Here is a 15,238-nt window from a genome sequence, read left to right as displayed (position 1 = left end):
GAAGCTGAAAGGTAAGGGTGCTCGGAGGTATTTTCAAGGGTTGCTTGGTGACGAAAGTGGATGCACGCTACATGCGAATGCGAATGCAGAAGAGGGTTAGGGATCCTTTCTCCAACTCCTATATCTGCATAGGAGGCAAGTAGACCTTCGTACTCAAGATCTGGGTTGTCTCGGATCCGATGTCGATCTTCGTTCAAAGACATAGCGATGAAGACCGGAGCGTGCCTGGTGTGCGATGGACTAAGGGTGAAAGTGGCTATGGGATCAGAATGCGAGATTCTTTGAGGAAAAAAAACTGAGAGAGGTTCTTTGGGTTCTTGGTTTTGCTTAGGTTCTTGGGGTTCTTGGTTCTTCCCTTGAGTTCGTGAAGCTGAAGCACGCACAGAGCTTTGATACCAATGTCAGGTGCAGTGCACACAGAACTCCAATACCAATGTCAAGTGTAGTGGAAGTGTGCACAAACACAAGGGACTCTTTACTTCACTTGAAAGAACTGAATTGAACTGAATGAAAGAGAGAGATAGGCAAAGAGAGAGAAAAGAGAGACGACACCGAATGTCGGGTCCCAAACCATCAAGAGCCCCCTTGCTCTGTTGCCAGAGCAAGTACTTTCTTTATTCTTGCACAATGTTGATACAATGATGCTAAATGCTGAGATGCTGATGCTAATGGTACTGATGCTGGCTTACTACTGGGTACTGATGGGTTCTATGTCGACGACAATGACGTGGTACTGAGGGGTTCTATGTCGACGACGACGAGGTACTAATGGGTTTTGTGTCGACGATGACGACGAGGTACTGCTTGGTTCTGTGTCGACGATGACGAGGTACTGATGGGTTCTGTGGATCCGTATGCTGAGCTAGGCAAGGGCCGAGCCAATGCCCAAGGGGTACTAGGTACTAGGGTACTGTGTCGACGACGATGATGTCGGCGACGAGGACGAGAACGAGGACGAGGAAGAGAATGACGAGGAGGCGGCGGCTATGGCTGAATGCTGGAAATGGTATGGTACTGCTGTGATGGCTGACTGCGGTGAGGATTTGCTCCGGAGCTTGGGTGCGTGCTCTGCAAGGCTAAGGCTGAAACTGAAAACGCTGGTCTACTTGAGGGCTGGAAACTAAAAATGCTGGTGTAGACAATGCGAGGACTGCGAGCACGGCGGGGCTATGGCTGTCCGCGGTGGATCTGCTGCGGGGTACTGAGGGCAAAGCAAAACGCTGCTGCTGGCTGAAAACGCTGATGGCTGATCTTGGAAAACGCTGGAGATGATGACATCCTAGGTGCTTGGTTCTTGAGAGGCACCTGACAAACTGACAAATGTTCGTGTTGATTCTCTTTCTTTCTTTTTAGCCTGCATTTATATAGGGCTCTCTCTTCCTTTTCCTACTTGTGAAGGTAACCATGCCTTTTATATGGCTTTAACAGGGGCAGATGATGCAGATGACAGTAATGTCATATCCCAACCTCCATAAAGATCTTCAGTATCTCAACAAAGAGCATGCTGTCTTGAGATGGATTCTTGTCAAGAACAGAGGCGATAGTTGGTTGCCTCGTGAGGAGAACAATGAGGGGCCCGCAGATCAGTATGATGCTTAGATGATTGATCAAGAAAATGCTGAAGTTATGAACTTGGTGTTGGGAAGCCCGTCTTGCAAGTAGCTCAAATTCGTGTTGTGAGTGATTTGACGTTTGCACATGAGAGGAGCTTCTTCTATGAGGCATGTCTCAGTTCTCATCATCTTCAATAATTTTGTGAGTTTAGAAATTATTAATTTGGACGATTTCAAATTCCTAGTCTTTTAAAGGCTTTGGAATGCTCCGGCATGGACAAGTATCTTTGGGTGTAGTTTTTAGTGATGACATCAAGGTGATACTAATGTTTGCGGGTCAGAGCAAGCTAAAACACATTAGCATTTTATTGTGTTTTCTACAACATCAAACCTTTTCATTACTTAAGTTGCACGATCCTTTTTGGCCTACATGATGCCTTTTCATTCATGGAGTTTTTGGGAACAATTGTGGACCATTGGATAAAAGCTGGTCGATTAGTGCCACTTGGCAAGCTAATGACAGCAAAACTTTTTTCTTCCTTTTTTCTTGTAAGAGGGGCATTGAATAAGCATTGGCTTGTGTATATGTAGGTCATGTGAGCGATAGGTGACGTTTATTTCCCTATTTCTATAAAAAGGAACGGACATTGAGTAGTGTGTCACACACACTATTTTTTATTCTCTAATGTAGGCCATTTCACCTTGCTGTACAATGCATTGCTTGAACACGGGCTATTTTCCTACATTCCTTATTATTGCATAGGGGCTTTTCTTGCTTATAAATTGTGTAAGACCTTTAGATTAAGGTAGGGTACCCCAACAAGCTCTTGCAACAATTGTCTGCATGCATGACATATGAAAGTTCTATCAGCAAGAGTGACAGGCTTTTATAAGAGTTTTGACGAGCTTAAGAGGCCATCACGAGCAGACTGTCACTCGTACTTACAGATAGATGATATTTCGATATGGTGAAACCAAATTGGGAACGTAAAATTACAAGAGCCAGATGAGGAGTCTCCTGTTGTGATTAAGCCAAACGCATGAGCTCAAGTGCTCAATGTTAGAATCTAGATGTAATGATTGATTTGGATTATGGTAGATGGAGGAGAGGAAAAATGGGGGAAGAGGCTGAACAAGAAGACTTTTGCATGCTAGAGAATTATATAAAGGATGGTGATTCAAATATTATTTTTTGAATGCTTAAAAGTAGGACGTCATATTATACTCTTTGCTTTCTTATTTATAGACAAAGTAAATCAAGGTCACACATGGTTAAGCCTAGGGGAGCTAATTTTACTTCTCCCTTTCTTCCATCTTACATACAAGTGGATATGGAAAGAAGTATGGTATTGTGCTGTTACTATGTCACACGTTTTGTGTCTTGAGATTTCAAGTGGGGAAACTTGCAAAATTCTATCAGTTTTCTTTGAGCTCAAAATATGCCCAGGTATTTGCTATTTTAACCGGATAAAAATGCACAACCTTGGTCAACCGTGAAAACTAGTGCAAATAGTAGTGCCCTTTGTCAAATTAAATGCCATGAAGCATTTGACCCTCGTCGAGTAAGTGGGAACCTTACGTGCATTGAGCACATTGAATCAGTGATTGTGATTGGGGAAGCGCCTTAATGTTGCATCCAATCTAAATTTGCAAGTCCATCCAAAGTTATAACTTGCACCATTCAAGCGAAAACAACCATTCGAACCGCTTTGAACAAAACAACAAGCATTACACTTATATTTCTACTTCAAGTGCGCATCAAAGCTGCTTCATTATAGTTAAATTTGTAGCCAAAGTAAAAGCATCACCCAATTGCTCTAGCAAATCAAGAATCTTAGAACCTCTAGTGGCAACTAATTTGCATTAGTTGAAAGATGGCTTCTGCCTTGAGAAACAACTCTACCATGAGTAAAGTGAGCACTTCTATGTGCTCTCTAACTAACATGAATAGTGAACATGCTATATGTGTGCCCAATTGCCAAGAGTCCTACCCCTTGCATGATCACATGCCACCTAGTAAGCACAATTTGTTGCAGCTTAATGGCTTTTTTGGTGAATAAGCTTCTTACATCGATTTGGATGGCCAGGTTTACATCAAAATCCAATGCCATCTAGAGCCAGACACCTTAATCCTACTTGTGGAAGTACAACCGCCTCGCAACAATGATCCAAAATTATATGAAGATATGACGAGAACAAAATATTTTTAACAAGAATATCGCGAATGTTGACATTGACAAAGTCTCTAGCCATGTCTATCCAAGATTGACAGACCATTTGATTGTAGTGCAACTGCGACATTTAGACTAGGGTCTTGTCTACGTTGATAATCATGATTAACTCTACCATATGGAGCTTGAAGATCTAGACCCTAGCAATGATCTAATCATTGCTACAGCCTAGAGTGCACTTGAGAAGAGGAGATACACCGGAGTTGATGGAGCCCTATATTCGCTCACAGTGAGCATGTCTTCAAGACCCTTCCCTCCTTTAGAGCCAACCCAACCAAGCATTGAATACGATTAGGAGAAACTTGGACTCTCTTTTGGGTCCTGTAAGAGGTTTCACGTCAGTTTAGAGAGATAAAATGAAAATGTTAAATAGCACATTTTATGTGATACTTTTTTGCATTAACAAAAAGCCAAAATAACATTCTTTGTTAAGTAGCCGTTGTCTTTATCATTCCTATCTTTTGTTCTCTTGTTCAGATTCAACTAACCGTATGACTAATGATTTGAAATTCTGACTTACAAGCGTTCCCTAAAAAAACTTAAGCTACAGGAACTCTATCAACTCTAAACATGAGACTACAGTTTTCCCTCCCAAAATTTGAGATATTTCGTCAGTTTTGAGTGTGTCTCTATCTCTTTATCAACTTTAGGAAAGGAGACCGCTTCTTTTTATCATGAAAACACCAATTTGAACTTGTAATCCTCAACCCCTTCATCTTCAACACTTACCCAAAGAAAGAACATATATCATCTTCATGTTGATATCATCTATTTACCCAAAGGATCCTACAACAAATGTCCACCTCCCTTTGCTAATATCACTAACCTTTTACATTTCACAAGTGATGGCAATGATGGGCTATTGGTCTACACTCAACATTCGGAAATGAGAGGATTGAATGCAGAAAAGCAAAGAGACTTCCTAGCGATGGATAACATGCAGTTGAAGAAACATAAGAGGCATGCGCTCAGAAGATTTTATAAAACAAAGAGACAATCCAAAGCCTTGAGAAGAAGATCATAAGTTTGCGTGATAAAAACACCATGCTTGGAAGACGAAAAAAAAGATATCTATGCAACATAGAAAATATGAAAATTGGTAGTGCGGCCTGGAAAACAAATACGTGCTTTAAGGTAACTCGACGTTTGTTTATGCTTTTGTATCCTATTTATGCGTTACACTTTCTTACTATTGATCATGACACATGGTGCTATCTTTACATGTCTTTACTACATCCAAACTTGAATAGAGTAGGTTCTGGTACCGGAGTACATTACAGTCGTTTAGTTTCAAAACAAGCGATGATAACTCAGGAAAAAATTCATAAATTGAAAGGGAGGCTCCTTACCTCCTTCATGAAGGAGAACCAGCTGGAACCAATGAAACTTGCAAGCAATACTCGATGAGAGTCGCATCTCGCAGATGGGATACATGGAACTCTTCAAAGCATTAGCTAAAATGTCTCAAAATAAACTAAAGAGAGGATCATTGCTGCCAAAGCCATCACATGTAAAGGCTGCCGCCGTCAGCACGGCAACGATGAGGTGTTTGAGAAACTTGGGTCACCATTCCATATTGAAGCAACATTCTTAGGCAAGAGGAGTAGAGAGGTACAGTATAACGAGCATAATAATCTCTTTGTTGATCTTGAAGCATTGCAAATGTATGAAATTCACTTCTTTGATATGAGTCGAGAGAAGTGGAATGGGGTTCTCAAGTGTGCTTTGAAGCTCGACGAGTGTGAGGTCGTGAAGAACAAGAAGCTGGAGAGAGTCACCATTACCCTCATGAATAAAACTTTTTTTTTTTCCGAGAAAAAGATCCTTCTATTAGTTATTGAAACTGCCCATAGGGCTACAACCACCTCTTCAAGAGAGGGCTACAACAACCATGGTGGGAGACTCGGCCAATGAAAAGACCAGTATATGTACAATGGGGCTAAATCAAGAGATGGGGGGAGGGAAGAGCCACACAGGTGGTTGGTAATGCCATCGGAGTACACCCTGGACTATGGTGTAGAAAGGCCCAGGACGCCAGAGTCGAAGGAAAGCCTCGCGGCGCTCCTGCATGCGGTCGGAGCTGCCCTGTAGTCCCTCAAGCTGTCCTCTGAGAGTATGGATCAGCTCTAGCCAAAAGTCATGAATAGTCTCTGCTTGTGGCACAGGGCGAGCCTCAAAGATGCGGAAACAGCGGGCCCGCCAGATGAACCAGAGTGTCAGGCCACTGATGAGCTCCCAACACTCCTCTCTCTCACTACACCACCCCTGTGGAGTAAGCTTTGTAGGCAGGCTGGAGTGTAGGTCGCCCCTCCTGCATCACTATCATCCTGTTGGTGAAAGATAGCTCAAACTGAAGTGCCGGGCCCGTGAGGGTGAACCAAGCCGCTGCGGCCCAAGTGTACTGTCGAGCCGTGGAGAGGAGCAGGCATCAGCTGAAGAACTCGTAGCCACACCTGCTGGGCCGAGGGACAGTCCCAAAGACAGTGATGCTGACTCTCCACCAAATAGTCACAAGCTGCACATGCGGCCGAGAGACCATTATGCACTAGCCAACTCCCTACTGCTGTAGCTGTGTAAGCGACCAGCCATTGAAATAAGGTGACTCGCCTCGGCTGTCTGGAGTCCCACAACCTCTCCCAAAAGGCTGCCAAGAACTCAACTGTGAGACCCTCCTCCTACCAATGCGGGCCTCTCTCTGTGCTGCTAGTATATGCCGTCCCAGTCGAACAGTGTATTGAAAGAAAGGGACTCCTGGGTGGTCTATAGAAGAGAAGGGGTCCCTCCATAGCCACTCACTAGGATCCCACTGTATTCGTGCCAGTGGGACAACACTCCCAAGCCCACAGCCTCTAGTGTCCAGTCTCAAGAGCTGTTGGGTCAAGGTCTATGACGCAAGTTCTCCCACAGATGCCCACTACTTAGATCCTCTGAAAACAACACTCTGCTGCCTGCGGGGCCTCTACTGCAACTCGCTATAGGCGTCCCCCACCCCGAAGCTCGAAGAACAGGGTTGGGACAGTCTCTGAGCAGGCCCTGACTGAGATGAGAACCTCCAGTCGTGTGAAGGCTCCATGCACCGTGGTGCTACTGGCTCGAGAGGCGTGAGCCACTCAGCTCGAACTGACTCTGAGATGTCCTGACACATGCTCTGCACCCCTCTCATGCCCTGTAGTTGGAGCCCCTGCACCTCCTCTGACAAACCTGTGAACTCTAGCCAGTCACCTAGAGAGCGCGTTGGACCTGCTGCCATGGGACCGCAGGAAACACCTCATAAACAGAACTTTCCAGGGAGGGGCCTGATCCGATAAGGGAGGAGCCTGCACCAGTTAGGGATGAGATTGAGCCACTCAGGATGGAGCCTCAGCCAGTGAGGGAGGAGCCGGCATATGAAGAGTCAGAGAGATAGCTCAAGAAAATCAAGGGATAGCCTCTTCTTTGCGAGGGCCAGCCAATGTAGAGCAACGACCAACCAACACAAAACAAGAGCCTCTATTAGAAGACTGGAATATTGTAGAGAAAATCAACAAAGAAAACGAAGAGGAACTGCAAGTTTTGGTCAGTCAACACCTCTTCGTGCACAAATTCATATGTCCGGAAGGTCAGAGGAGGTTCGCATTTTTAACCTTGATCAACAAGATTTTCTACGCTTGTGTGATTTTTTCCAACGCCAACGCAATGGATTCAGTTGTCAACATTGCTATGTGGTACGTCTCAAGTTCCTTATTAGTCACACTGTTCGGGTTAGAACCAAGCGAATAGGGGTCCTTGGAAATTTTGAAGGCCCCTCTTCGCTTGGTATTGACCCATGTCTTTGCGGCAATGAGGGTCAAAACCAAGCAAATGGGGACCCTGATGAATTTTTCAAGTCTCCGATTCGCTTGGTATTGACCCATGTCTTTGCGGTAGTGAGGGTCAGAACCAAGCGAATGGGGACCCTAATGAATTTTGGCCCCGATTTGCTTGGTATTGACCCATGTCTTTGCAGTAGTGAGGGTCAGAACCAAGCGAATGGGGACCCTATGAATTTTTCAAATCCCCAGTTTGCTTGGTATTGACCCATGTCTTTGCGGTAGTGAGGTCAGAACCAGGCGAATGGGGACCCTAATGAACTTTTCAAGGCCCTGATTTGCTTGATATTGACCCATGTCTTTTCAAGGCCCTGATTTTCTTGATATTGACCCATGTCTTTGCGGCAGTGAGGGTCGGAACCAAGTGAATGGGGACCCTAATGAAATTTTCAAGGTCCAGATTTGCTTGGTATTGACCCATGTCTTTGCGGTGTGAGGGTCATAACTAAGCGAATGGGGACCCTGATGAATATTTTAAGTCCCGGTAGTTTGCTTGGTATTGACGCATGTCTTTGCGATAGTGAGGGTCAGAACTGTGAGGTCATTGCCCCTTTTTGAGAGGAGAGGAGTACCTTTGATAGGTCTCCAATCCTGAAAAAGAAAAACCAATGGACATTGCCTTAGCTACTACGTAGCCACGGGCATGAACCGTTAGTGAAGGATTGGTCCTATCTCGCTATGGCGGAGCGTGACCACCATAACCCTATCTAAAAACTATCTATAATCAATTATACCTAAAAGTATAAATCTTAGGGTGACCAACCTGAGCGATTTTTTCTCCATGTTTCAGAAGCACAGCCGCCAAGGTTTGTATCTTTTAAGATTTATGACTTAAAAAAATAATTCCTAGCGTTGGAAAGTTACCTGACTCATTGGGTCCACCCGTCCATAGAATGATACCGTCGGGGTATCATTCTCCCACTTTCCACCCCGCACTCACCCTTCTTTTGTTATCTAATTACTACCACACTGTTTAAACATACGCTCTAACACTCCTAACATGTCCTTCATGCTCTTCTTCTGATTTGGAATAAATTAAGATATCATCAAAGAATACAAGGACAAAATCGCCCAAGAATTCTCTAAAGATATCGTGTATCAGACGATTGAAAGTTGCAGGAGCATTCGTAAGTCCGAAAGCCATCACTGTAAATTCGTAATGACCATAACGAATGTTGAAAGCTGTTTTGGAGATATCAGCCTCCTGGATTCGAATTTGATGATAGCCAGATCTGTCCAGCATCTCATCAATACGAGGAATTGGATATTTATTCTTGATGGTAACCTGATTTAAGCCCCTATAATCTATGCAAAGTCGAAGAGAGCCATCCTTTTTCTTTTGGAAGAGAACAGGTGCACCCCATGGAGATGTACTAGGTCGGATAAACCCTTGCTCAATCAATTGCTTGAGCTGCTCCTTGAGTTCTATAGCCTCTGGAAGTGACATCTTGTACGGCGCTCTTGAGACTGGTTCACTACCTGGAAAAATTTTGATTTCATGGTCTACCTCCCTAGGTGGTGGTAGTTCAGAAAGTTCAGCGGGGAAAACATCCGAAAATTCTTCTAGCCACATTGGTTCAGGGTTGGAAGAAGATTTTTCTACTTTGTTTAACTTGACTACAAAAATTTGTTGACCCTTGCTTAACCCTTTCAAAAGACGATTAGCTTTGACCAAGTAAGCTTTTGGTCATCCATTCTGGCCTTGAATAGTGACTTCTTGACCTTGGTTGTCCACAAAAGTAACACTTCCTTGGGCACGATGGATATTGGCATTGTGACTGGCTAACCAATCCATTCCAAGAATTCCGTCATAGATTCCTATGGGTAAGGTTCGAAAAGTAGCAGAAGTAGAGTATTCTCCCAACTTGAAATCTATTTTTCCCACAGTGTACTGAGATAACACCTCCTTTCCATTGGCTAATTCAAATCTCATCTTTCTTGCACGGTGTTGATTAAGTCCTAACCTCAAACATTTAGGTGACAAGAAAGAATGAGTACTACCACAATCAATAAGAAGCTCAAAATTTTCACCTTGGTGATTTGCAGGTGTTTGAATGACAACATATTTTTGTCTTGCTCTTGGGTTATCAATTGCAGCATGTAGAGTTGCTCTTTCCTCTTGTTCTTCTCCCACTGTTGGTTCTCCTATGATAGCATTGACTCTGGCAGCAATTCCGCGCCCTCGACCTCGTCCTCCATTTCTTCCTCCATGATTTATTATTTGGCCTCGTCCTCTAGATCAATTAGGTGTATTTGTTGCGGAGACTCGCCTAGGACATACATTCCTGAAATGTCCTAGCTCGTTGCATTCATAGCATCTAAGATCTGCATTTTGAGCTCCATTTGCTGAAGCTGCAACTATTGGATGATTTTGGTGAACTAGGTGAACTTGCCTTTGGTTCCACATCATAGGCCATCCTCTCCTTCCAGCATTCCTTAAATTTCCATTTCGTACCCTTTGAGAGTTTGACATCTCTTTAGCTAAGGGTTTAGCTCTTAAAAGAGCATCTTGCAAATTTACAGGCCTCATGGCTTCTAGACGAGTATTTAAAGGAGCATTTAGCCCTTGGCAGAAACGGGCTACTTATTGATCTGCGGTCATTGGCGGAGCATAGCGCCTAAGAGTTACAAATTTGGAGTAGTATTCTTCCACTGTAAGATGAAACTGACGTAAGTTGAAGAATTTATTCATCTTAAGGGATTCGTGTGCAGGTGGAAGATAACGTCCTTTGACAGCATACTTAATATCTTCCCAAGTTTGAGTGTTTTGAGCTACTTGATTATCTTTGCAGTGCTGTTTCCACCAAAGCTTGGCATCCCCCATGAGATGAAACATAGCCAACATTGCTTGGTTATCGGGAGTAGTACCAGCAGCAGCAAAATAATCCTCCATCTCTTCGAGCCACACTTCTGCATCGCGCTCAACTAGGGCTCCTTCCCCTTTGAAAGAGGGAAGTTTAGCTTGCTTGAGAAGTAGCTTTTTCTCTTGAAGAGATGTGTACACCGCACTCTGTGCAATATAGATTAAGTGAAACTTTATTGGATACTCTAACTTTAATCCACTTTAAAGCAAGACTTGATCAGACAATAATACAAACAAAAGCTAATATTAATCCAAACTTTATTTATATACACATTATTTGCTACCAAGGTTGGTAGTCTTTAGGTACAAGGATTGTAATGTCTCTATATTTTGAGTTTAGTGACTACAAAAGGATAGGCTTAAGGATCAAAATAATAAGTTTCTTTTGACCTTTGAAAGCTACGAGATACACATATGGGTCGAATCCTACCACCATGGATAACTTTTGTAACTTGGTTATAGACCCATTGAGTCTGAGATATCTTTTCTCCTCCCAAGGTAATGGTAGCATCCGGATTCTTAGTACCAAGGAAAAGATAAACTTTGATGACTTTTAACTCCTCTGCCCAACGAAGTTTCTTGAGATTGGTATCCATGCACCATATCTTGTCAGCATCGATGGTATAGATTCCTCCAGATGGACTCCAGTTGATACCCCATCCTCTATGCACCCTTGGGATAGGTGGTACAAACACCCTATCCAAAATCATCATCACCCTTTTTCGAAATTGATAATTTGGTGATTGGCATGCATTTTCAAACATGATGGTGAACACCTGGAATTTCTGGTAGGTTGAATGAACATTTTCCTGTACCAGGAAAGTTCAGTCTTCAATACCATATAAAAACTCAAAACAATTTTTCTAGGTTCTTCTATTATTTCAAACATTCGCATCCTTCAATATCCAAACATCAATCTAAAAATCTCCCCAAGCATTAACCTAGGCTCTGATACCAGTGTGAGGTCCCTGTCCCTTTTTGAGAGGAGCGGAGTACCTTTGATAGGTCTCCAATCCTAAAAAAGAAAAACCAACGGACATTGCCTTAGCTACTACGTAGCCACGGGCATGAACCGTTAGTGAAGGATTGGTCCTATCTCGCTATGGCGGAGCGTGACCACCATAACCCTATCTAAAAACTATCTATAATCAATTATACCTAAAAGTATAAATCTTAGAGTGACCAACCTGAGCGCTTTTTTCTCTATGTTTCAGAAGCACAGCCGCCAAGGTTTGTCTCTTTTAAGATTTATGACTTAAAAAAATAATTTCTAGCGTTGGAAAGTTACCCGACTCATCGGGTCCACCCGTCCATAGAATGATACCGTCGGGGTATCATTCTCCCACTTTCCACCCCGCACTCACCCTTCTTTTGTTATCTAATTACTACCACGCTGTTTAAACATACATATTCCTTTACTTTATTTATGATACTAGTTCGTTAAACCAGCCCTTCAAACAGTATTACAAACAATAGTCAAACAAGAAGTCGTCCAATTTTAAACCAACAACCCTTGGATTAGGTTCACTCAAGAATCTCTACTGGCGCTATTATGTCCGATCGGTATATACATTATTTATAAAAACCCTTGTCCTCATGAGCGTCCCATACCGCTCGACAAGTACTCATTATGCTAATCTGGACGTACTCCCGCCACAGCAACAACGGTGCCAATCTGGGCGTCATCCTTACGCCACGGCAAAACAAAACTGCAGTATCGAGCTGGGCTAATCTGGGTGTACTCCCACCACAGCATCAGCGGTGCCATCCTGGGCGTCATCTCACGCCTCGGCAACTACCACATAATACCAGCGCTAATAAGTAGAGAGACTTGAGAGAAACCATACCGAAGGTTTTGGACAAACATTCTTTCCTATAGCAACCAGTTTAACCAGACATTCTTTCCTACTTGTCAAACATATGCCGAATTTCTTGGGGTTAAGCCCCGTGGTTTCGGTCTGTGTTTTCTTTTCATAAGGTAAATATTATATTTCTATGGTCTCGCATATGCAATGATGCATAACTTGAAACTTCAATACTAACCTGTACCATAGCTCCGATTGGTCCGATTGGTGGAGACATAGCATGTTCCGCAGGAGTTCCCCCGTTACTTGTACCGGCTTCATGATCATTAGCGCCTTGTGTTCGAGCACGCTTTGGAGCCATTTTTTTGTACTACACTTATGTTATACACTTAGAACTTTAAATTGGTCAATTTTCCTAGTAGTCTCCTTGTTTCCAAAGAGAGTCTGTAATTTGAACCCTCGCCAACTCGGATTCACACTTATTGTTATTGTTTTACATCTAATTTCTATACATCAAATATTTGCTAATCGTAATTAATCAAAAATTAAATGTGTAAACTATGAGTGAAAGTTTAGGAATACATTACTTTTATGCTTCACATTTCTAATCCAATTCTAACTTCAATTTCTATACTTCAACTAAATCAATTTTTAGTATTATTCAAAATTATACTTAATCTAATTGACAATAAAATTGGTGAATGAGAATTTCATCATGTATAATAAGAATATGATGAGTTCTCTTATGTATTAACTTTCAATTAACTATACATAAGTTAATAGTGAAGATGTACTAACTAGAAAGAGTAGGTATACTTAGAGAGATTAGAGTAAGAGAAAACATACACTCACATCTTTTCCAAAGTTAATTGAATCTTACTAATCTATTAGGAAAATTAGAGTAAGAGATAGCACACATACACACATATCCTTCTTAAAACTAATTGAATGTTACTATCTATTAGAGAGATTAGAGTAAAAGATAGCACACACACACACACACACACACACACACACATATCCTTCTTAAAACTAATTGAATCTTACTAATCTATTAGAGAGATTAGAGTAAGAGATAGCACACACACACACATAGCTAATTGAATCTTACTAATCTATTAGAGAGATTAGAGTAAGAGATAGCACACACACACACATATCCTTCTTAAAACTAATTGAATCTTACTAATCTAGTAGAGAGATTAGAGTAAGAGATAGCACACACACACACATAGCTAATTGAATCTTACTGATCTATTAGAGAGATTAGAGTAAGAGATAGCACACATACATCATTTCTAAAGTTAATTGAATGCTTAATTAATACGCACCTTATTAGTCCACTGGAGTTTTTGCTCTCTTAGTGGTTTGTGGACGCCTTCTCTCTAAGAGAAGTGGCAGCACTTCATGAGCACTATAGAGGCAATCTCTATGACTAAAGTGTGAGCATGGATGCTCTATTTATACCAGAAAAGAAAACGTCTAACTTTTTTCTTGGAAAAAAAATATTTTTTAATTTTTTTTAAAAATATTTTTTTCCCCCAAAAATCATACCCACGTTTTTAGTACCCTTGTGGTACCCATCAGCTTGACCACTTTGTCATTATCATCAAAAGATAAGGCTACACAACTCCCCCTCATTAAGATTGGTCAAGACTAGCCTCTCCTTTTCATGTGACTGTGTGTCCCACTTTGTCCCCTCCTATGTGAGTCCATGTGCCTTCATTTGTCATCCCTGTGTATTCTTTTGTCTTTATAATTATTTTACTTATTTCCTTAATGATAATTTACTTTACATTTTTAAGTTAAACTTTACAGTCTTATATTAACTTTACAGTAGTAAAAGAAAATTCTACAATTAGTAACTAAGTCTTGCAATAAGTTAATTAGTGATTCATATAGCTAATCATGTCAGAATTTTGTAGCGTAAATTTTAAATTCTAGGTTTTCTCAGCCTACGATTTATAATTTGAACTCGAATATCTTAAATAATAAGTGATGGTTAAAAAAATTCAAATGCGTAATAGAACTCGTGTGAAATTTGAAAGTAGAGACCTTACAAGAACCAAGCAAATGGGGACCCTCATGAATTTTTCAAGGCCATGATTCTCTTGGTATTAACCCATGTCTTTGCGACAGTGAGGTCCAGAACCAAGCGAATAAGGACCCTAATGAAATTTTCAAAGCCCCGTTTCGCTTGGTTTTGAGTTGCATCCACTAAGAAATCTAATTGCTAGCATTTATTCATGTTAGACACACTATCTTGCTTCTACCCGCGGACATTCAAGACAAAATATACATGATAGATCTGCTTATCTCGCCTATGCTTCATAACAACGCAGTTTCCTTTTTGACGCTAATGGGTTGGTTCAACGTAGTAAATTGGAATCCAACGGGCTTTTTGATACAATCAATCGTGAGTTTTGTCTTGAAAAGTAAAAACTATGTCAGATTTAGGATCTTCTTTTTCCTCATCCTTGATGGTTTTGGTGTTTTTTGCGTAGTGAACATTGGATTCTGTTAGTATTTGATGTCAAGAAAACCGATAATAGATCCCAGTTCCACTTACCCTATAATATAATTAACAACATCAACCATTTATAGGCTACTTAAGGACCTCTCTTCTTAAGCAAGAAAAGAGAAACCAAATGCTGTGATACCAATGTAATGGAATTGGCCTATTTAATTTGAGAGTAGCGGAAATTAATGAGAGTACTTTTGAGAAATGACTTTGTGAGCATAGCGGGTGAACATAATTGAAGATAGCAACATAAGATTCATAGCAATTACTTAACTTGGCATGAACAATACTTTTGCAAGAGAGAGAATTTAGAGAACATGACAACATTTGAGGACCGGATTTATGTGGAGCCGATCCCCCCTCCAATAGGCATTTGTATTACGATTTCTCCCATTAAGAGAGACTTGTTACAATACA

At 41.6% G+C, this 15,238-nt stretch overlaps 1 protein-coding gene across 1 annotated transcript in view; it reads left to right on the top strand.

Annotated features, from left to right (window-relative positions):
* LOC147439171 (Translation elongation factor EF1B/ribosomal protein S6 family protein) overlaps positions 1-1,982 on the top strand; it is a 31,639-nt gene extending 29,657 nt beyond the window's left edge. The window contains exon 2 of the mRNA XM_086485060.1: positions 1,429-1,982. Coding sequence (XP_086341186.1) covers positions 1,429-1,599 — 171 coding nt within the window. The 3' untranslated portion in view covers positions 1,600-1,982. The remainder of the gene's footprint in view (positions 1-1,428) is intronic.
* The last annotated feature ends 13,256 nt before the right edge of the window (positions 1,983-15,238 follow it).

Source organism: Adiantum capillus-veneris, chromosome 16 (assembly GCF_014529385.1).
Source record: "Adiantum capillus-veneris isolate H3 chromosome 16, ASM1452938v2, whole genome shotgun sequence".
Taxonomy (NCBI): Eukaryota; Viridiplantae; Streptophyta; class Polypodiopsida; order Polypodiales; family Pteridaceae; genus Adiantum; species Adiantum capillus-veneris.
This window is presented reverse-complemented; position numbering and strand designations above follow the sequence as displayed.